Source organism: Diadema setosum, chromosome 13, assembly GCF_964275005.1.
Source record: "Diadema setosum chromosome 13, eeDiaSeto1, whole genome shotgun sequence".
Taxonomy (NCBI): Eukaryota; Metazoa; Echinodermata; class Echinoidea; order Diadematoida; family Diadematidae; genus Diadema; species Diadema setosum.
The window spans coordinates 37,159,968-37,182,587 of NC_092697.1; the positions used below are offsets into that span (position 1 = coordinate 37,159,968).

Consider the following 22,620-nt stretch of genomic DNA (forward strand, 5'->3'; position numbering starts at 1 on the left):
GTCAACAACATTCAACATACTGTATCCAGCTGCTATACAACACATAGACCCCAATTTTCCCAAAGCACTGAGTTTACTACGTACTGGACATTTTACACTAACATTTCACATCTAACAACCCACAGTGAATGTTGAGCCTCATGCATTGTTCAATGTGGTAGTAATAGCATGAGTAAGCCAAACAAAATAGTGAAAGCTTCAGGAAAATGAAGCCATCAAAAGACTTTTCGTGACGTTTGCACAGAACGTATTGATTTGAAATCACTTTTCTATTTAAATGAGATGATGACGCCATACCCTTGCAGCTGTCTTTTCATTGTGACATAGACTTCTACTTGGTTTCTTCTTTTCTCTTTTTTCCCTATCGATAATCCAGCCACGAGATCTCCAAATTGCACTAATTTATCATCTCAAAATCATTGCGATTAGGCCAATACTCTATGAGTTGATGCCTTCGATTGGAGTTATTCTCTAATTGGACGTTGTTTTCGAAAAAAAAAAAAAAAAACAATTTTTTGTAGTAATATGTATACCGAGGAGAGACTTGTGAAATGATTACATCATAACCTTAGCTGACCGTGAGTTACAGCTGTACAGAGAATGGACTAAGAACAATGATTCAGTATTGCACATCCCCATCAGTGTGTGTCGGCGTGCGTGTGTGTCGGTGTGTGTGTGTGCGTGTAGTGTCTGTGAATCTTTTAGAGTAGTGAATACTTCGCGAGTTGCATTTAGTGTTGTAGCCTGGACTGAAAAAAAAAGATTATAACGATAGTAATGATCATAAGATGATACTAATAATATTTAAATCATACATACATCTTGAATTGATATTCACATGTAATAGTGATGATGGTAATAAAACGGTCTTTTGAATAGCCAGCGTAGGCCTATAGCCTCTTTATAGTGTTGGGGAAAGGAGAACTTTGTAGGAGAAAAGGAAAATTGCAATTTGCATCGAAAATAGCCATGACTGATGATTGTTTTCAATCGAGATGTGCTTTCTAGCAAAATGCAATGCACTTGTATAAAAAGCTAAAATGGGTAAGAACTGATCTATTGCTTTTAGCTGATGACCGAAATTTCCATGTACAGTCGTAAAGTATGCTCCATTGTCTCGCGGTAGAAACGTAATTTCGCCAAGAAGAAAATAATAATCATAATATACGAAAAGGTAACTAACTTGTCAGAAACTTCACCATATTTTTGTTTTCAAAAATATCGGACAATATTTCCCAAAAGCCCCACATGGGCAAATAACTGTCAAGAAACTGTGTGAAATACTGGAAAGTTTCTATATCTTTTGTGTTTTGTATATCCAAAACAACTTATGTCATTTTAGTGTTAGGGATTCTTCCGCTCAAACTCTTATTCCTCTCTATTCCCTGAAAAAGCGTGTTGAGTCTTGAATGAGATGCATTTCGAAAAAAAAAGGACTCATCCTAAGATACCCCAGCTTTATGCTGGTCCTTACTAAGCTGTTGTTGCTAAGTGTATCCCCCTAACAGAGTTCGGAGGATAGATCATACTAAAGATAATGGCCTCGTCACGCCGCCGCCGCCGCCGCGTCCGCCGCAGTTCTTGGATCATTGTCAAATTTGGATGGTAAAACGAAGAAGCCTATTGTTTTTTGGTGATGGCACCTCTTGCTCGTTCCACAGAAAGGTACATTTTTTTTTTCAAGATTTGCGTGAGTGCGCAATGCTGGTCGTGGATCCCCCCCCCCAATTTGATTTGTAATGTATGCATCATTATAGTAAAATCTAGACACTTTATAGGGCCTACCTATTGGTATTGCGTCCTCACCGTTCCATCTTTCACAGGGTCAAAGGTCAACCTGATCAGGTCAAAATTTGCAAAAAAAAAAATAAATAAATAACTTGATCGCTTGCTAGGGAGGTGTATGGTAATCATTTTGAATGTAGGAAACAGCAGTTTGTTGTGACCTCAGTGTTCCGACTAGCATGACAGGTCACATTTCTTGTATGCGCTCTATTAGCCACATTTCATGTCGGATTATAATTATTTCAAACTTATTATGGAGGTTTATTGGGGTTATTCTAGGTAACAAAGGTTTTCATAGACAGCGCCCTCATTTTTCCTATTTATAAAGAATGCGTGTATTATTTCTTATTAATAATGCCTACCAGCCTCATTTCTCGTCAGATTTCATTGTATCCCGCGATTATTGTCATACTACATTTTGACCTGAAAAGTCGTCACCTAAATGGAGTATACGGCGGACGGGCTTGGGGGATACAGTCATGTGCTCGAACGGGTCCCCGGTCGAGTGCTCTAGAGGGCTTTTTACACTTGTAAATTTTTGCTTAGCCCCGGACCAACGGTGGGGCTAAGGGGGGGGGGGGGGGGGGGGGGCCTTAGCCCCACCGTTGGTACGGGACTATCCTTAGCCCACTTTCTGTTTACACTCGTTTTTGCCAAAGTGGGCTAGCCCCACCGATAGTACGGTACTATCTGGCCCTGCAAAATAGCAGGGGTTAGCACCGCAATTGCGGTGCCAATAAAGCAAGTGAGTGTAAACAGAACGAAAAAATAATCCTGGGCTAAGCGACGGAGACGAAGTGCGACTCTCACTGACCAATCAGAAACGAGGTAATCAAGTGCTGCCGGTGCGTGTGTGTACGTGTACAGTACACAGCGTAATTATGAATATTCATATTGTTTGGAAAGTCCGGGGCTAAGAAATACGAGTGTAAAAAGGTCAGTTTTCTCCTCAGCCCCGGACAAGAGATAGTACGGGACTAATTGGCGAGTGTAAAAAGCTGAAAAAATTGGTACGGGACTAACGATAGTCCTGGGTCAGAGAAAGTCCGGGGTTAAGAAACACAAGTGTACTTTGGACATGAATATTTCCCCGAAATACATAATACTAGTTCAACTGTATGTGGCACGAAAGTGTGATGGAGCTGTGATGGTGGCACATCTAAACCTTAAAAACTTTTGAGCGGATTGTTTGATTTTTCTGATGCCGGTTCTCTTTACAGTCATGGATTCATTCGTACATATATATAGCGGCAATCCCCCTTAAAGACGGAGAAACTATACAATCTAATAGTAGAGTGCTAAAATCAATTCCACTTAAATCAAACGATTCCATTCTCAGACATTCCTTTAGTACGTTATTCAAATAATCTTTTCCATCCTTTCGCATGCCCGCGAATAGATTTGGGGTTCGCAGGAGTAAAATGAAGTATCCAAATCGATATACAATAAAGGATCAAAGGTCTCCGTGGATCGCAACAGACAGTTCGACCTATCACAGATAGCCCTGATAACTGTGATAATCCGCATGCCGGTTGCAAACAAGGGGCGAAAATCTGCCATTAACCCAACCGGTGACGAGAACCCTCTGCGTTTTCGTTGATCTGTTAATATATAACTGTTTTAACCGTGCATGGGTTGGGTCATCGCTGAACTTTGAACGTGTGCAGAACACTCAATATACAAAAACTGTGATTACGCTGCAGTACTTAATATACAAACCATTCAGGGTATCATTTCCAGAATATATGTTTATGTTGAATGCATGCAGTATTGTTTTCCTCACCTGGTTCGCAACCCACATCAATCATGGCGTCATATTTATGTAATCTATTTTCGACAACCTTCCTGTGCTTAGCCACCTGCTGCGCGCTTATTTCCGCGCAAACTCGAACCTGGAATGTGACGGACCTCGGCTGGTTCGGTATCCGTAATCCTGCTTTCACGGCGATCGAACCGCGGCCGGGCGGTCAAGGCGGCTACGACCTGAGCATCAGCACATTTTCTGCAGTCCCTGAGACGCTGGATTCGAACTTCATAGTAAGGGACATTGGGCGGCAGCTCCAGGAGAAGAACATAAGAGACTTTGACGTGGAAGAACTACCCGGGCGTGTCCTTTGGCCGAACGAAATAAACCTAGTCCCGGGTGAGTAAAATAATTGATAGATAGATAGATAGATAGATAGATAGATAGATAGATAGATAGATAGATAGACAGACAGACAGATGATAGATAAATGATGTGGTTTTCTCCTCCAATCGGCAAAGATCAAAGTTCCCATCTTATATCAATGCCATTGTGAGGTCAATATGCTGAGTGACTTTGCGAAGTATTTTGTTTGCTTTAATAATATTATGCCCTTGGAGTCACTTTGAAGGTCATTATTCTGTTTGCAAAAATAGTTTTTTTCCCCGGAAATATATAGTATGCATATAATTATACAATGTATACTAATATTTTCTTTCCAAATAACAATATTGCTGAAGCATTTCTTCAATTAATTGGACATCGAAATAGGATGATAAGTTCCTGGAAACCTCGACGGACCAAAAATTATTGAATAATGATTGATAAAATGGAAAATGTCGAATCAATACCATATACATTGCAGTCCCTGACACTTAGTGTATATTACATGATAAATTTCGGATTTCTCACAGACCCACAATGCACAATTGGGAGTCTTAACGAGGAATTCCGTACCAGCTGAACGTTAGTCTGAAAATGAAGATTGAAACATCAAAACCGCAACGACTGAAATTTTATCAAATTCGGATTAAAAGTCAAGTATTTGAATGTTTAAAGATTCGTTAATTCCTTTTTTTTTTAGCAGATCTCAAGCAGTTGATGTGAATATGGATAGTATAATGTCACCAACTTACCATTCCTCAATGATTGCGTAAAAAAAGTCAATTCTGCAATAAAGGGGTAACATAACTCATTTACACGGTAAAATAATGATCAATAAGATACATTAGGATTTAGATTGGTAAAGGATTACGTTTGAAAAAAAAAATAATGTGGGTCAAGATTACATGAACAAGCTATATGGCAAAATTATTTGAGGCGATGACATGATCAACTCACTACATGCATTATACTGTTCGAAAAGAGTTAAGTTTCCTACTCTGTATTTGATTTTAATAAAATTGTAACCGCTGCGCATTTCACTTTTCTTTTTCTTAAGGATAACTTTCGACTTGTCCGAATTTGTCCTTCATAGGCACCAAACAAGTGTTACTCTGTGTTGGTGATATTCTTCATTGGTAGCACGATGGTACAGTGGAAATTTAATCTGAACTTATAGGGGGATTCCTCAGTGCAAATCCTGCTCAAAGTTTACATCCTTGGACAACATGCTTTACCCATGATGTCCCTACAGGAGCAAGTTCGGGCACCTGCTGGGGTCAAGGCACGACCCTTTTCAGGAGTATAGTGCTAAACAAGCTGGAGGAACGAGACGATTGTTTTCATCTCTATTATGTTACTGCCAAATTGCAAAATTGCAGTCATTATCCAAAATGTTTTGTAATAATCACGTTTTATTCATTTTCATGATTATTGCTATTGATCAGTCTTATCAATAGGTTTGTTTTATTTTATATTGATTTGCTATACCGATGTCAGAGGATGTCTTCGGCATCTCTGGAATCAGATGGTCGGCGACGGGTTTCCTCCTTCAGTCCAAGCGCCGAGGGAACGTTCTACTCATTGACGATTCTCAAAATGGCGGCGGTGAGCATGCCTGCTGGAGTATCTCGTGGCAGCATAGTTACCCGTTTGTTGCGATTAAACAGATGTAGGCCATACAGCTAATTCAAATGAAAACCTGTTTTCTGTAATCAACAACCGCATGAAAACAAATTTACTTCGTTTTTACTCGTAGACAACATTTACTCTTAGAAACATTTATACAGATGTTTGTTAATAGATCCCTATCATTCTGCACAATGGTTGTTTTTTAACGATGAGTCAAAGGGTGCATTTCGTATTACAAAATAGTCTTGTTATTGCATCACTAATCTGCTCATGAAGTATAATTAGTAATTTTTTTCCATGATCTTGATCGAGCATGCAGGTAATTGATAGTCTGTTCACATGGGTGCTGGTCAATGTAAATGCTTGACACCAAAATAAACCCTATAGTTTGAATATACTACATACAGTTTGCAAAAGAAAAAAAAGGAAAAAAGATAGAGGATGTTTTAAAAGTCTTTATAGAGAATCCCATTGCATAACATGTTTGTGACATGTCATAAATGTGTTTAATCTTCGAATTAGTGGCACGATCTGCACTAGAGTAAACCATACGTACGGCTGTGGTCAGAAATCCGACGTTTCTATACACAGAAAGGATATCCATAAACTTCCAATATAGGTCCTATACATATCGCTTGATGCTAACCTGAATTCTGATGTTCCCTCAAGCCATCCCGATATGTTTATTAAAAGCATATTTGAAAAGATTCAATCTATATACAACGTTTCAAACTTTTCTGCTTCAATCCATGTCAGGAAAGTACTACGACATCACAACATGGAAGTGCGACATCGGGGTGTGGTTCTATCACCGCGTAGCATGGGTCGACGTCAATGGTGACGGAAGGAAAGACGCGATCACGGGCAGAGCCAGATTTGACTTTACCTGTGAGTCAGATCTTTTGTTATTGATCTGGTTTTGATAAGTATCCCCCCAGAGTTAAAGGGATCGAAAAGTTTGGTTGAGACCAAACTGAAGGTTTCTACATTTTTTGGTGAGATAATGAGAAACTTCTTATGAAAATGAAAGAGCATGTACACTTCCAAGAGGAACTCAACATTTATTTGATGAAATTGGCTTTGAAATAACTAAGATTTCCAAAACAGCAGTCCTGATAAAACATGGGACCCACCTTTTATTACGATCGCTTTGTTTTACTTTGTTTTCGGATGTCTCAGCCATTCCCAAACCGATTTTCATCTGATAAAATTTGAATTACACTCAGAATAGTATGCTCTGTACTATTTCGTAAGTTGTTTCTTGGTATCTTGCCAAATGTTAAAAGCCCAGTCTTCATCTCCGCCAATACTATACCATCCCTTTTCACGTGACACGAAATAATCGCAGTGTGTAAATAGAAAACGAGCATCGGGGATTTGACTCCCACATAATGTACTTCACGACGAAGTCAAGTTATTATACAATGCAACTTTATTATACAATGCAACTTCCGTGTGCTCTTTGGAGGTACGTAGTCACGGGGGGGGGGGGGGGGGGCATTTCATGAAGCGGTTTTGTCAGATGTTTTTTCTGACAAACTGTTATAAGCTATGCCGAAATCATTGCATCTGATTGGCTGAGAGCAAATTTGTCCGACCAATTTGTCGGACAAACTGCTTCATGAAATGCCCCCCATGAACTGACACCACCTCCTCTGGGTTCAAAAGTGACAACTACAGCATTATAAGGGTACTAGCACACCATTCGTTTACCTATTCTAGTGGAAAGAGACATGATGGTTGCAATATTTTCTCCCTTTAGTAGCTCTGCAGTCATAGGCCACCATAGATGTCAAATGTAGCTTTTAAAATCTATCCTTGGTAACCATAGACACCAACGTCACTTTGTTACTTGTCGGTCTTCGTGGAATGAAATGATGGCATAGCAGTTGTTCGTCTAAACAATATTACAGCTCAACATGATTAAATACCGGTAAATCCTAAGCTTAATGAACGCAATGACGTTTGTCCGTGCCATCGCATGCAGACGGTCTACAGAAAGCCGAGATGGTATGGCTTGAACATCCTGAAGATCCTTTCAACGGAGAACCGTGGAATATTCACTACATGTACGACGGACCAGACGCCTTTTTTACCCTCACAAACCTCACAACGCCAGACGGTACATTTGAGGTGAGACCATAATCACAGCTTACTGTGGCATTGCACATCAGACTCTACAACAATAAGATGATTATATCAAATCCAACTAGACGCACTTTTGCCGTGGATAAGATTTTAACGAACTATAATTTATGCTCCTCTCTACCCAGATGTATGAATTAATTGGTAGAGCTGGCTGTGTTTGGTTCTTTACTCATGACACGGCCCACTTGTACCACAAATATTTCACTGAAGGGGCTACTGAAAGAAAAGAAAGTATTGTACACCAAGTTTTAAAAATAATTTTAAAAGGTGTGGTGTCTCACAAAAGAGAAATGGAAATCTGCAAACAGATCTTGACTTTCAGTTGGATGAAAGATATGCTGTCAATATCAAGGTGTTAAGGAGAAATTCACGTATGTATCACAGTACTAGTAGCTAAATCGTTTTCATATAGATTATTAGAACAGAATTATTGTAAGTGAGAAAAGACTGGGTATAGTAAATGGCAGGTTTTTCTCTTTAAACGATGTGGTCTTTTCTACCTAGGGTATAGTCACTTCAGTGTAGACACTCTTGTTCCAGAGGGTCCTGATATTATTACCCAAGCCGTACCTATTTATACATCTGGGGCGAGATGGAGATGGTGGTTGAAACGTCTTGTCCAAGGACGAAACTGAACTGGATTCGAACTCGGGTCCTCCAAATGAGAGTCAGGAGTCTTATCCACTTCACAGGGAATTTTGTAAACATTATTTCAATCATTCTATGTGTCATAACTTATTTTTGCAAAATACTTGAGACATTGGTATAGCATGAAAGACATAGGGCTCAGACTTTTCAAACCAGAAACGTTGTTAGACAGTGACTTTACAAGGGCAGATCCAAGAATTCCGTGAAGCGGAGGCGTCTTTACAAAATTAAACGGGGGGGGGGGGGGGGGCGCACGCCCCCATTTTGTCTTTTTATTTCTAAAAAAAGATAAAGGAGGGGGGGGGGGGTGGGCTGGATCCGCCACTGCTTTACAAACATTTTCCTAATGGACTCTAATTGAAAAGTAATATGAAAGGTCTCCTTTTTTAAAGCTAGCACTTGTTCCTTTACAATGAATATGGACGCAATGTTCATTGCCCCCCCCCCCCCCCCAAGTAGATCCTTGCTTGGATGAGTATATGGTCCTGAAAAATCCTGGGTTTTAATAGTCGGGTTCATCCTGATGAAGACCGATTTAGGATGCCCCTAGCGATTGAGTAGGATTACACCGAAAAAAAAATCCAAGCGGGTTGGTTATGTCTCGTTGTTTTACATGCATCTATAAACAATCTTACATGATTTGTAATCACTGTCTTATTTCATTTGCTTTTTTTAAGGCAATCATCACTCCGGCGTACTTTACTCAAGTTTTGATCGTGCACTGGATTGAAGGTAAATTTGATTCAAAGAAACTTGGGTATTGCATCCTTGAATCGCGTTTAATGATGAAATTAAGAGACCTTTGATTATTTTAATACAATTGCGACTTTACCCAGCCTAATTGGTGTCTTTCATCAAAACCCAGCTTAGTTTGACGTGATTATTAGCCACAGAGAATGATTATTAGTCAAACTATATCAAGCAGTTTATGTTTGTGAGGATGCAGTAAGCTATGTGAATCTTCTGATAATGATGGGCAAGCTTTAGCTAAACGTGGAGATGTTGCTCAACAGCGACTTTGATCGACTTCAAACTGACATGGCGTCATCACTTTAAAGGTACGCACAGAATACATGTTTCCCACTTGTAATAGACCAGTTCGTAATTCCACTTTGCGCATGAGCGGAAAACAAAGGTCATTTGAACCAACAGGCATTAACTGAGATATGATGATTATTAATGTGATCCTTATCTAAATGGTGCTTGCCAGCACATCCCCCTTACAGGAGGAACGGTATTTTGGAATGGTAAAGGTGCAATCACACATCGCCGGTTTAGACGGCGGTTCATGGCGGTTCAGCAAATCGCCGTGCTCCGCCAAAGACCGTGTTTACACCGTACACAAACCGTGGTCATCCGTCACTCATCCACCATGAACCGCGAGAACCGCGGGGAACCGCGGGGAACCGCCAGAAAAATTAAACATGTTTAATTTTTCGTGGCGGTCTTGGCGGTTTGAAATGGACCGTGTTCACATCGCCGTTCATCGTGTAAAGAACGGCATCCTCCGTGTTTGCACCTCAAGATCCGTGATAATACCGTGTTAACACCGCCATAATTTTCAAGCGAAAAGAAACAATGAACTTAAAAGAGAATAATGGCTCCGGCGACACTTTGCGGCGGAGCAATAAGAATGGAAAAAAAAAAAGCAAAAATGAACCCATAATTCAAGATCGGGTAAATATATTGAATGTTATAGTTTCCTTATACTTCTTTAACACATAGTATTATACAGTAACAAATAAAGTTTGATGTTCAAAAAGTTGTTAGGTATGTTGAATTACCTTATTTACATCAAAACCATCATTTTCATTAACTGGTAACTTCATAATTTTACTTAAGCTTATAAATAACAGCTTTTAAGATGGCCAGCCACGTGAACGTGATGAGTTATACACAGAAGACTTATGTAAATATGTTATGTTGATACAGATAAAAATATTATGTTGAAACTTAAGAGAGTAGAGGGATGTGCAATGTTGAAAATTGAAAAAAAAGACACCATTATTATGTTACGTGAACCTGTAAGTAAAGAGGAAACTATGCACACATACTGTATATGCTTGTTTGATAATGTATAATATACATAAATGTCTTTTTATTGACTGTTGTTAAAGGTATTATTATTATTATTATATTATCATCATTGCCGCTCTAATAAAGCGCATATACCTTTGGCAAGGTCTTATATGCGCTTTAGAGGGGGAACAAAAGATAAACAGGAAAAGGTAATTCCAGAAACAGCAACATGCTCCTCTAATCATCATCTACAAACACTATGTTACTATTTTATCAGATAAGTTTTTAAAAACATTTTGGACTTATTGATGGAACTTGCATGTTTTATCTCTTGGACTGCTGTTCCACAGTCCTGGAGCGGCGTAAACTACGTTTGCCATAGTAGTTTGTTGTTATGGATCGAGGGTATCACATACAGATTCCCCTTACGATTTAGGAACTCTCATAGGCTCATATTTCACAAGGAGCACTGAAAGGTAAGAAGGAGCAATTTTGTGAAAACATGGATAAACAAGCAACAAGATCTTAAATTCAATACGCGAAATAACTATGTGAACACTAAAAGGGGTTAATGAAAAAGAGAGATGTTGAAACAAGCAAGTACTCGTACGTCACTTGATGAATAAACCTGCAAATGAACAGGAAACTTCGGAAACTATGTTGGATTCTGCTTTGATATGCATGTCTTTTAATGACAGTTAATACAGATATTTTGAAAATCAAAAGAGAAAGAGAGAAAGCACGTTGAAACTTGAAGATAATTGCTTGTTGCATCACTAATATCAATCTGTAAAACATAGGGGGCTACAACGATTCATAATTTCTTTAAAATTGCGTTTACCTAACAAAGCAAAACGCTCCTTGTTGAAACCCATTGAGGACAAGTGAAAGGGCTCTGATTGCATCCAAATACACGGGCTTGGTATGGACTCCTCCACCTTTCGGGGAGATCCGCGTTACTACTGCGTCAATCCGCGTTTGCTCCGTGTTCAGATCGTGTTGAGAACGTAGTCAAAGTGCTTTCCGCCATCATTGGGACACGGTTCACGGCGGTTTGAGAACCGCCATGAACCGCCATCTAAACCGGCGATGTGTCATTGCGTTCAAAACAAAACAATGAAATGGATGCCTGCTAAAATGTCAACTGATGGAGTATATTGATCAGCTGATCTAAACGCAAGTTCATTCTTTGTTTGAACATGAATTCGATGAATTGTAACGTCGGGCAAGCTTATGCATCATGCCGCTTCAAATGAAATCGAGTGAAGTGCCTAGCGAACTGAGAAAAAAAAGGTCATTTGTACCAATGTGTACATTAGCTAATTACGAACTGGCTTATTGGCATTTGTCTTGCATATTCGTTTCTATGGTCTTTCTCTTTTTAGTGACAAACTTCACCGAAAAAACATGTTTCCCATATGAGACATTCGCAAATCAGGGCTTCTAGTGTTTTTGATATAGGTATAATAATTATGCACTTTATTTTTGAGGGGCACTATGACTAAAATTCTGTGTTTCGGATATTGTTAATTGTCTATTGAGGAATCAAAAACAAATAGAGCCAAACATATTCAGCTGAAAGAGAAGGTCGAGAAATTAAATGAGAAACAGTAAGAGACTATGTGGAACATCACTTTCAGGCATGAACTTAGATATCTGATTTTCCTACCTCTTTCGATACAAAAATGATGTAAGGCAATAATATTTCTTGAATTTGAATAATTGCGCAGTACCCGCTGCATGCTATAAGAATTAGAACCAACACTTGCTGTCGGGCGAAAGCTCGGTGGTCTAGTGGAGATGACGCCTGTCCGGTGGGGTTACGCCATTTCCTGACCCACTTTATCTGACACACTCTTTCTGACACACTTTTTTTGCCATTCATTTTGTACACGGGGCAGTTTTCATGAGACGGCCTCTGTTATTGGCTACTAGGCTAATGAATATTCAACAGCCTTACGATTTTTTTTTTTCATAATGAGTCACTCGGTCTGATTCTGTGTCTGTGATTGGCTTTTAGCTATTGACTTATGGGTGGTATCGTGATATCGATCTCCTCAAGGGGGTCCATGACGCGACGATATCTGATTACCTGTGTGCGTGTGTGTATCGAATTGCGTTTTAGTGCCAGAGAGTGTGGCATAACTTCTGCAGGTTTCCTGTCCATTTCTCTCTCTTTTTCTCTCTTTTGCTTTGGTATCATCTTATCTCTGTTATTCTTAGAGTACAATCGTACTACCACAAGTGTTTCCCCCCATTTTTTGAAGTGATTATCTCGTTTGCAACAATTTAGAGGTGAGTTTTTTGATTGAACACTATGTAGATTATCTTTGTGTACCCACTCGTTTGTTTCCGTGTGCATTTTTACCGTACAGTGTCTTCATCGTTCGTCTTCCAAGCAGCGGGTTTTCACCCTAGTTTTCCTCAACGTAGTTTTTTACCTCAATTTTTTTTTTTGGGGTGCAAGATGTTTATAGTGTATTTTTTTCTACGGTAAAATGCCATCGTTGATGATCTCCGTGTATTCATTACTAGTTTTCCGCCTCCGTTTCATTTTGTGTACAACTAACATTGATCTAAAGTCTAACCTAGTAGTTAGCTACAAGTCTGCGATGTCTGTACGTTTGCTGATGTGTTTTTGTGAGCTGGGAGTGACTATATGGTGGGAATGATATTCAGGGTTTTGCTGTGGTTGAGATGATAGTGATGATGATTATAATGATTCTGGTTTAGATATACGAACCCTTTTGATGATGCAATTTATTTCGTGTGACCATGACGTTGATGATGGCGAGAACGACACGAGTAGCCTAGCCTAGGCCAAGGACGAGAGTGACACTGTCCACGGGGGCTGTTGCTCGCTCATGCCCAGGAGTGGTCTAGAGACCTGCATTTCATCATTTTTTTTTAAACCTTTCGGTTGTTCACTTGGGTTAGTGGTCCAAAAATTCGTTTCTCTAAAGAAACTCAACCAAAAGCTTGACAATAAGGTTGCATCAGGGCTATTCTTTTAAATATTATTAGATCTAAATGGCGATGCTAATTTAGTTTTCATTTAGAACTCGATGATATCCCATTTTCTTTGCTCATTTTTCAAATAATAAATTATTTAGAACTGTACTTAAATTCTGATGTACTGCATTCACCATTGTAAAAATCAATAAAAAAGAGCCCGCTGAGCAGGTGTTTCATTCTATCATTTTCATTTCCTCCCTATCGTGTTAGTTTCCTTCCTGTCACTTCCTTCTTTGACCCTGGATGGAAGAAAAAAAAAAATCCCATCTTGCCATGTAAAGACAGAACACATACCATCATGAAATATTATGACATTAGAATAGTTTTAAAAGATTATGTAAGTCATTAAAATTCTTGTGTGTGAAAATAGATGATAAATAAAAGGTGATTTCTTACAAAGCAGTTCTTTCAAATGTCCAACAGCCTCAGAACAGCTTCGATAATAAAGCTAGTGAAATCTGAAAACTATCGTGGCAACAAGTGATATTGATAGGGAATTCTGACAAAAACTGTCACAACATTTGATGTTTAAATTTGTCTAGTTTTATTGGATTAGGTCATGAAACTATAAATGCCACCGATAAAATCACAATCGCTCTCAATTTGAACAGAGGCAGTAGGGTAGGAATGACTTAGCAAACAGCTGATTATTTATGTGTCGTATCCATGGGCAACTGCGGGGTAACTGCAAGAAGACGCACGAAGTTAAGACTTGAGTCAAGAACTATTATTTATCTTTAATTTTTTATTCAAAATATTTTTTTCTTTGGATTGCAAAAAAAAGTCAAAATATTTCATATTACGCTTCTAAAATTTATTATGAATATATGAAGTATTTTTATCGTGATTTCATGAAGAATGAGAATTATTATGAATATATAAATACTAGACGGGTTGAGCAATGAAGTCTAATTTTGCCCCAAGAATTTGCAGCCCATCGTACCTTCTGGTGGTGCATTCCTAGCGTTCTTGCCGCGCTCTCCCAGCCACGTGCACGCATATTGCATGCATGCAACAGTCACATAGAGTACACGTTTAGCTACTTCCCCCGATTTCACTCCTGATCTCTTGCAAAGAAAACCTTCACAAGTGTAGAAAATTCTCTCGAAACTAAGCCAGACATGAATTTGGAACATACATTACAGTGTCAAAACCTTTTCAGTGGACTTTGATTTCGCTATTTGTCTGTTTAGCTCTTGAATGTACGACTTCTTACGTCCGATTTGTTTTTTACCTCACCACGTGGTGCTGTTTTTTTCAGCCCCATGCTTCCTCCATATGCACACATGTTGTAAACACACACAAGCCACCGGCACCGCGATCGAAGTTTGAGCGATAGCGATAACATGTGTGGAGCAGACATGCGGATTTCAGCACAGATGAGTAGTTGAACGTATCACGATTGTAAAACAAATATTTTTCTATGTCTCTGCCAATTTGAATTAGGTTATCTAAGCATAGATAGATTACGATTTTATTCTAAAATAGATTAGCTATGGCAAGAATTTGCTTACATGAGAGCTATCTCGGGGGTTGGTTGGGAGGCGGCTTCAGGATGTTATGGACACGTCGATTTATAAGTGGGTACGATGTGATTACAGATGGGTTGAAATGAAGAGGATTTGTGAATAAAATACACAGAAACATATTTTTTTTTCATAATTCCGTCACAGTTTATTATTTCTTTTCATAAAATTCACAAGTTCTGTGAGGAATACCCTTCGCGTGTAGATCGCGCCGTAGGGAAGATCACGCCCAAAAGTTCACTGCCGACTTACTAGGCAGGCACGAAATTACAGATTTGAATACACAATAATAGAGGCCCGTACGTGGATGAGGTTAGAAATTGCCGCGCGCCTCCAGCTCACCAGCTCCTGGCCGCCTCTTATTGGCCGGCCTTGAGCGCGACGTTCGACAAGCCATACCATAGTCTTGAATATTCATTAGCACAGTAGCCAATAACAGAGGCCGTCTCATGAAAACTGCCCCGTGTACAAAGTGAATGGCAAAAAAAGTGTGTCAGAAAGAGTGTGTCAGATAAAGTGGGTCAGGAAATGGCGTAACCCTGTCCGGTGATCAGGAGGTCGTAGGTTCAAATCCTGCTCGAGCATGCACGCCTATGATTTTTTTTTTTTAATCATGGCTACTACTAAAACACTGATCAATACCGTGGTTATTTACGTCGATGTAGGGCAATTTGTCAATCAGTTGCAATGAAAACATCTCGACGGAAGAATTTCATGGATTTAAGGCAATGATATGAGAAATAAAAAAGAATATAGAAATGTCGCTACGGCGACTGGTGTATGCCTCCGCCATAATGCATGGTTCTCCTAATAGGCCCTAGGTCTATATAGTACAGTGTCTTGACAATGTGTGATGACAGTTTCACACAATAGGCAAAATATTAAAATGACAGGTTTGCCACAAATGTGCTGAATGTTCACTTTCCTAGAACTAGGTTCAATTGGATGAATGATTAAAACGTCAGAGTGCAGGTATTGGGGGAACTGATGATTTTCACTTGACTTTTGACCCTTTTATAAGTTTATGCATTGAGTAATTTTCAAGGTATTGAGAAAAAGTATAATTTCAGTATCAAATGGTAAAATAGTATTATCTAAACCTGGCCTTTGACCTTTGACCTCACAGTTCCAAAGAGAATCACTGTTAGGTAGAACATGCATAAATATGTAAGTTTCATGATAATACCTTGAGTTACTTTTGAGATATGGAGGAAGAAGTGCAATTTAGCACTTTCACTTGACCCGTGACCTTTTGACCTTTGACCTTTTTTTCAAGAAACTTCCCACAGAATATGTATTGGGTTATACATGCATACATCAAGTTAAAAAAAAATCCTTCAGGCATTGCATAAATATAAGGAAAGTAGTGATATTTTGAGGAGTTGACCTTGACCTTTGACCCCCTGACCTTTGACCCATGACCCCCAACTTCCCTAGATAATCACTGCCCATCGGTACATGCATATTTACTAAGTTCCATGAAGATACCTTGAACCATTTGCGAGATATGGAGAAAAACATGAAATTTCAACTTTTTTTCACAAAATAACCTATGACCTTTGACCTTTGACCCCGTGACCCTAAAATCCAAACAAAGTATCATCCACCCAGGATATACCCTCATACCAAGTTTGATGCAAATCCACCTCACGGTTCTTGAGACATCGACAAAAACAAAACGGGACGGACGTACGGACGGACGGACGGACGAACCGAAAACATAATGCCTCCGGCCACTTCGTTGGCGGAGGCATAAAAAGTGCAATTTCTGTATTGAAAAGTTCATTGTTACCATTTTCATCTGGCCTTTGACCCTAAAATTCATAGGATAATCACTGTCAGGCACAACATGCATAAATATGTAGTAAGTTTCAAGATAACTTGAGCCACTTCTGAGATATGGAGGAAAAAGTTAGTTCAGCACTTTCCCTTGATCTTTGACCTTTTGACCTTTGAGGCAAACAAAAAAAAAAGAACAAAAAAAGAATGCTTCCAGAGAATCTCTATAAGGTTATACACGCATACACCAAGTGTAAAAAAAAAAATAATCCTGCTGGCATTGCAATAAATATGAGGGAAATAGTAAATTTTGAAGTGTTGCCCTTGACCTTTGACCCATGAACCCTAAATTCCTTGGATAATCACAGCCAGTCAGTACATGTATATATGTTCCATGAAGATACCTTGAACAATTTCCCAGATACGGAGAATAAAAGTGAAGTTTTGATATTTTACTTGACCTTTTGACCTTTGACCTTTGACCTCATGACCCCAAACTTTCACCAGAGAATCTTAATTGGGTAATACATGTATACACTAAGTTTCAAGAAAATATCTTCAGGCATTGCATAGATATGGTGGAAATAGTGAAATTTTACGTATTTGACCTTGACCTTTTGACCTTTGACCTTGAGCATGTGCACCAAAAAGTTGATAGGCACAACTTTACCCCCTAATACACATACATGCCAAGTTTCACTAGGATACCTCGAAAGGTTTTTTAGTTACGCTGTCCACAAAATTCATTACGGACGGATGGACGTACAAAATGTACGGACGGTCGGACAACCCGAAAACATAGTGCCTCCGGCACCACTTCGTGGCGGAGGCATAAAAATAGGGAAAGTGTACAGTAAAAGTTTATTGTCAAAGGCAAGTTAAATGAAAGTGTTACATATACAACTGTATTGAGTAACATAATGGTGCAATGCTGAGAGTAAAGCATTACTGGTTGATACTGATATCGCATATATGCACCTCAGGATACTGAGTACGGTTATTGCAGACATTATAATAATTGTTGCTGAACATTGTTCTCTATTTTGGCCTACGATGAATCGTAACGTACGGTATGCAACATATTTGACATACTTTGTACTGTATCTGATATCATTATCCATTGCCTTACAGGTGATACAACGGATTGGTCACAGCCAGACAAAATTTATTCCAGAGTAATTGATTCAGTGGAAGGAGAATCGTACTTTGATGCCTATGTAAGTTTTATATCATGACAGCTCGCTCGCATTAATTTGTTCCTTCATAATGGGGAAAAGCACACCACGATAATGTTTAATCGTATCGTACACGTTTAAAACGTACACTGAAGATATTGGACTGATATTTTTAAATGTCGGAAATCATTGGACTATACCGTCAAGTTATCTTACATCATTGTGAGAGTCGTAGCAGGTCTAATGATTATTATGCATACACAATCAGACATACAAATTACAAACTTCAGCATTACAATGAGGTGTACATGACAGACATAAAAAGAGCAGAGAAAAAGATGTTAATGATTTAACAAATTGAAGAGTTAGAATGATTATGTCGAAGATAGAAATGTCAGAGGCAGAAATATTACCGACAATAATGCTGGGGTTGTATTGCAGAGGTTAAAAAATGCAGAGGTAAAGGTATCAGTGGTAAAATTGTAACAGACTGATAGATGGATTTGTTGTAGGCAAAAATCTAAAAGTGAAAATTTTAGCAGTAAAAATCCAGTGGTAAAAATGCTTGAAGTAATGTGTCATTGGGTATGGAAGACAAATATCACTTTATACATAATGCTGTATTTTAGAGTCACTGAAGACTTTATATGTATTTTCGACCGTGCTGTACGTAATTGCGTCCATACCTTGAAGTTGATTAGCCATGCAACCATCAATACTTCTTACATTTTTAACTCAAACATTTTTTCTTCTGAAATGCTAACCTCTGACATTCTTTACCTCTGACAGTTATTTACCTCGCATATTTTGCGTCTGGCGTATACTTCTGATATTTTGACAACAAATCGCAAGAAAATGTCAAACTTTATTATTTTTTTTTGAAAATTATTCGTCAACAAGGTACATACATCAGAGATAAAAGTAAAGAAAAATCCATTGCTGTAATGCATTTCAAAGAGTTTGTTGACGAAGAACGAATCATTCCTGTCGATTTGTAATATGAAGAGATGAAGTTTAATGGATTTTAAATCTCAGCATGTCCTCAACCGATAGGCTCGCACAAAACTTCAAATAACATGAGCACACTATTTTAAAGTTTTCAAAGTTTCAAAGGAAATAATGCATAAAAACAACACACGTATTGGCGTACTTTGCGAAATAATGTTGTCATTAGTATGTATGGGCGCAGGCTTTAATGATCTCCAAAACACAAAAGGTGGAAAGAACCTATTCAGAGCTTCAGAATTCCTCGAACTGTCCTGAAATAATTTCCTGACGTCATCTCTCGTAGGTTGCTGACGTGAACCGAGATGGTAGGAGAGATTTGCTTGTGACAGCCAGCAGGTAATTAACACGAAGGCCCGAATTCACGAAAGTAGTACAATAATGAAACCATGGTTTAACCATGGACAATTTGTATGGAGCGCCAAGTGTCGCATGGCATGTTTCGTTACGAAATCAGTCAATTCGTCGACGAAATGATCATTTCGTAACAAAATGACAACATTTGTCGACGAAATGATCATTTTGTTAGCAAAATGAACATTTCGTCAACGAACTGGTCATTTCGTCGACGAAATGACTGATTTCGCAACGAAATAGGCCGTGCGACACTTGGCGCTCCATACAAATTGTACAACAACAAACTTCCAAATTTCTACAACATATACATTATAGATTCTTATATTACCAACACATGTTGATCTAAGTCAATGTGTGGGACTCTCTCAAGTTTAGAAATGTCTACAATTTTTTCAAGATTTTGTGTTAATATAGTGAATCTTACCAGGGTTATCTTTCTCCAGTAGGCCTATAGGATATGCTGTAAAATTCAGTTTCCAATATTTTAGAGGAGATGGTAATTTTTGCAGCAAAATTGTTGCAGGACCTCACTAGTTAAATTATCGTTGCTTTCTCCCTCGTTTGAAATGAAGAGGTCAAATCATCCTAGGTCTTAAAAATTGAAGAAAATGATTATATAAGATAGGAAACGGAAAGAATGTGCATGCATGTCCGTTGTCTTTTTTTCTGTCTACATTCTGCAGTGAGGTTAATGGGAAGCTTCTGGCATTTGAAATTCCCGACGACTTCCGAACTGAGAACTGGACTCGTCACCAAATCGCCGATGGCTTCGTTCCAATAATCTCGCGAGAGGGTCAAGGGTCACCAGGCATCGTCCTTCCGGTCCACCCAACGACCACAGATACGGAGTTCGTATAAGCTTTTCATGTGCTTCATTCTGGTTTTGCTAACTTAGTATTATGACGTCATCCCATTCATAGCATGTCTTGTATGTGATTACGTTTTGTAGAGAAGCAGCTGAATTTTTGAAATATTTCCTTTCTGACCAATTTTGATAAAGAAATTGCTATCAGTAGCTATCATCACTTATTTACTAGTATAGGCAACATCCGTATAGCAGTGTAATCATGGATAATTATTGATTTTTATCCCGCATCGCCGAAATAATACCGAGTAACCATTATGCCGTATAAAGAGGAACACTTACGGAATCATGGTTGAGTACAGTGCCCAATATTTATTTCCAATGCAGTATTCTCAACGGCAAACCTCCACAAGGGCATGACTTGGTGTCGCACCTATTCACTAAGACAGCAAATCGTTGTTGTCGGTGTTTTTTTTTCAATCATTTCATGTTCAATAGTATGGTATCTTACCTCCTTGAACATCGCGAAGAATTATTCAAAAAATTATTGAGTATAAAATTATCTTGAAGTGCGGTAGCATGTTTCTATCGCATAAATTTTTGTCATATCAAAGTTATGTATTATCGCCAAATCAAACGAGACTATTGTAAATCACAGTAACAATTATCAACAATCTGTGGGAGTGTCAATTTCCAATACATAATACCAGAAATTTGCAGGATTGATTCTTTTTCTATGAAATTACGCGCTAGCTTGACCAACAACTTTAATGTGATAACTTACAACAATGTGTAATGAATCAACCATCCACTATTAAATCAATCCTTAATGCCCAATTTCAGTTGAACAGTTGAACTGTACATGCTACGTCTAAGTGATTCGTTGCCAAGAGTGTCGTTAGTTGCCGAAAGATGTTCATTTTTTTGTTTATTTTATTTCCCTATGAAAATATAAACATATTCCATACAGTAAGATAAGTGTTTTACATATTAAGTCGTGAAATATATATATATATATCATGTATATATACGGAGGGTGGTCCGTTTTCAGTAGTGACTGTGATTGTCGCTGAATTGTCTTCTTTTGGGTCCTGTTTACAAGAAGGCAATTTCAAACATATTGTACAGGGACTGGTGATAGAATAAAGACACAACACAATCCTTGATCATCTATCTGTGTCTTTTCTTCAATCAGTGGAAAACCACTTCTCATGGTCACAGGAGACGATGACGGAAAGATATACATCTTTGAGAGCGAAGACTACAACGATGTCAACAACTGGGACTACACCCGAAACGTGATCTTTGAGTCCAGAGGGACGGTCGGGGCCATGTCCGTACAAGACGTTGATAATGATGGTTACAATGAAGTTTTCATTCCGGCCTATTCTCGCAGCAGATTTCATATCATGACCTTCAAGCCAGAAGAAAATTAAAGTCCGACAGTCACGTTTGAGTATAGACCTGCATGTATAATGTTTTATATGTAAGTCACAATGGTCCATCGAGGGAAGTTTATAGGTTGGCAATTTTTGTGTCATTAGTACAATGAATTATTGTTTTGATGATTGAATAGGTTGGGTTTTTTTTTAACAATATGTAGATTGAGTGAAAGCAGTAATATTAGTACAACAAATTAGTGAAAGTTGAAGGAAATGCGGGCTATTCATTCAAATACTAGTAGTATGTTATACATTTTTGAAGTTTCTTGGCCATCGATTGCTGGATGAGTAGACTGCTACATCTCGTGACGTCACTTGTGGACATCAATGGGAAAAATAATTCCAAAAATGCAACCATTTCTGATGAAAACTGCATATTCCCTCGACTTGTTACTGACAGACTGACATATTTTATCATTCCCTTAACTTTCGGAAACACATGAGTCATGTGCTCTTCCTAAATCATAGTCGTTCATGATATCTTTCATCAATGCATGAAAAAATGTAACAAGGTTTTGAATTGGTTTCAAACTATGCACACATTCGATTAAATCGTTACATACAAAGTAATTTTTCATCGTAAGTCAAATATTGTGTTGGACTTACTCAAGATCACTTTTGATTTTAATATATCATGTTATGATCTTTGGAATAAGACAAGTAAATAATCACATTGACCTGAATATATGTTAATGTTAGAAGAAATCAATTTAATGTTCTTTTACATTTTCGTTATATTGTTGCTTATACGTGACATCACAAAATGCAGTCTTCTCATCCATAAATGGATGAACCAAAAACATTTGATATTCATAACTTTTCGAAGGTTTGTCCGTTTTTTCTCAACCTTCGCTGATATATTTTACTTTCATTGTATTATTCCCCAAATCTACATTATTATATTGCACTTCGATTTCATTCTCCTTTCACAGTTATCATGAGTAATGTCAAAATACTGGATTGCATAAAATGTCAAAACCTTCTCAGAGTGACTGATTATATAATATGATTATAATATCATAATGTAATATATGACATTACATAGCATGATGTTATTTCATGTCATGTACAGCTTATGCTACATTTTGTATCATTCAATTGCATGTCAATTATTCGACACTCCGATACATCGAATTGTTATCAAATTTTGCTTTAAAAA

The 22,620-nt window shown here is 38.3% G+C and overlaps 1 protein-coding gene across 1 annotated transcript; it reads left to right on the plus strand.

Moving 5' to 3' along the window:
• Positions 1-1,040: 1,040 nt before the first annotated feature.
• On the plus strand, positions 1,041-21,455 carry LOC140236636 (uncharacterized). Its single transcript, XM_072316555.1, has 10 exons — positions 1,041-1,044; positions 3,641-3,928; positions 5,411-5,518; positions 6,299-6,430; positions 7,530-7,675; positions 9,016-9,070; positions 17,809-17,894; positions 19,144-19,196; positions 19,898-20,062; positions 21,215-21,455. Exons 1-10 carry the CDS (start codon positions 1,041-1,043, stop codon positions 21,453-21,455), a joined length of 1,278 nt encoding a protein of 425 aa, XP_072172656.1.
• The last annotated feature ends 1,165 nt before the right edge of the window (positions 21,456-22,620 follow it).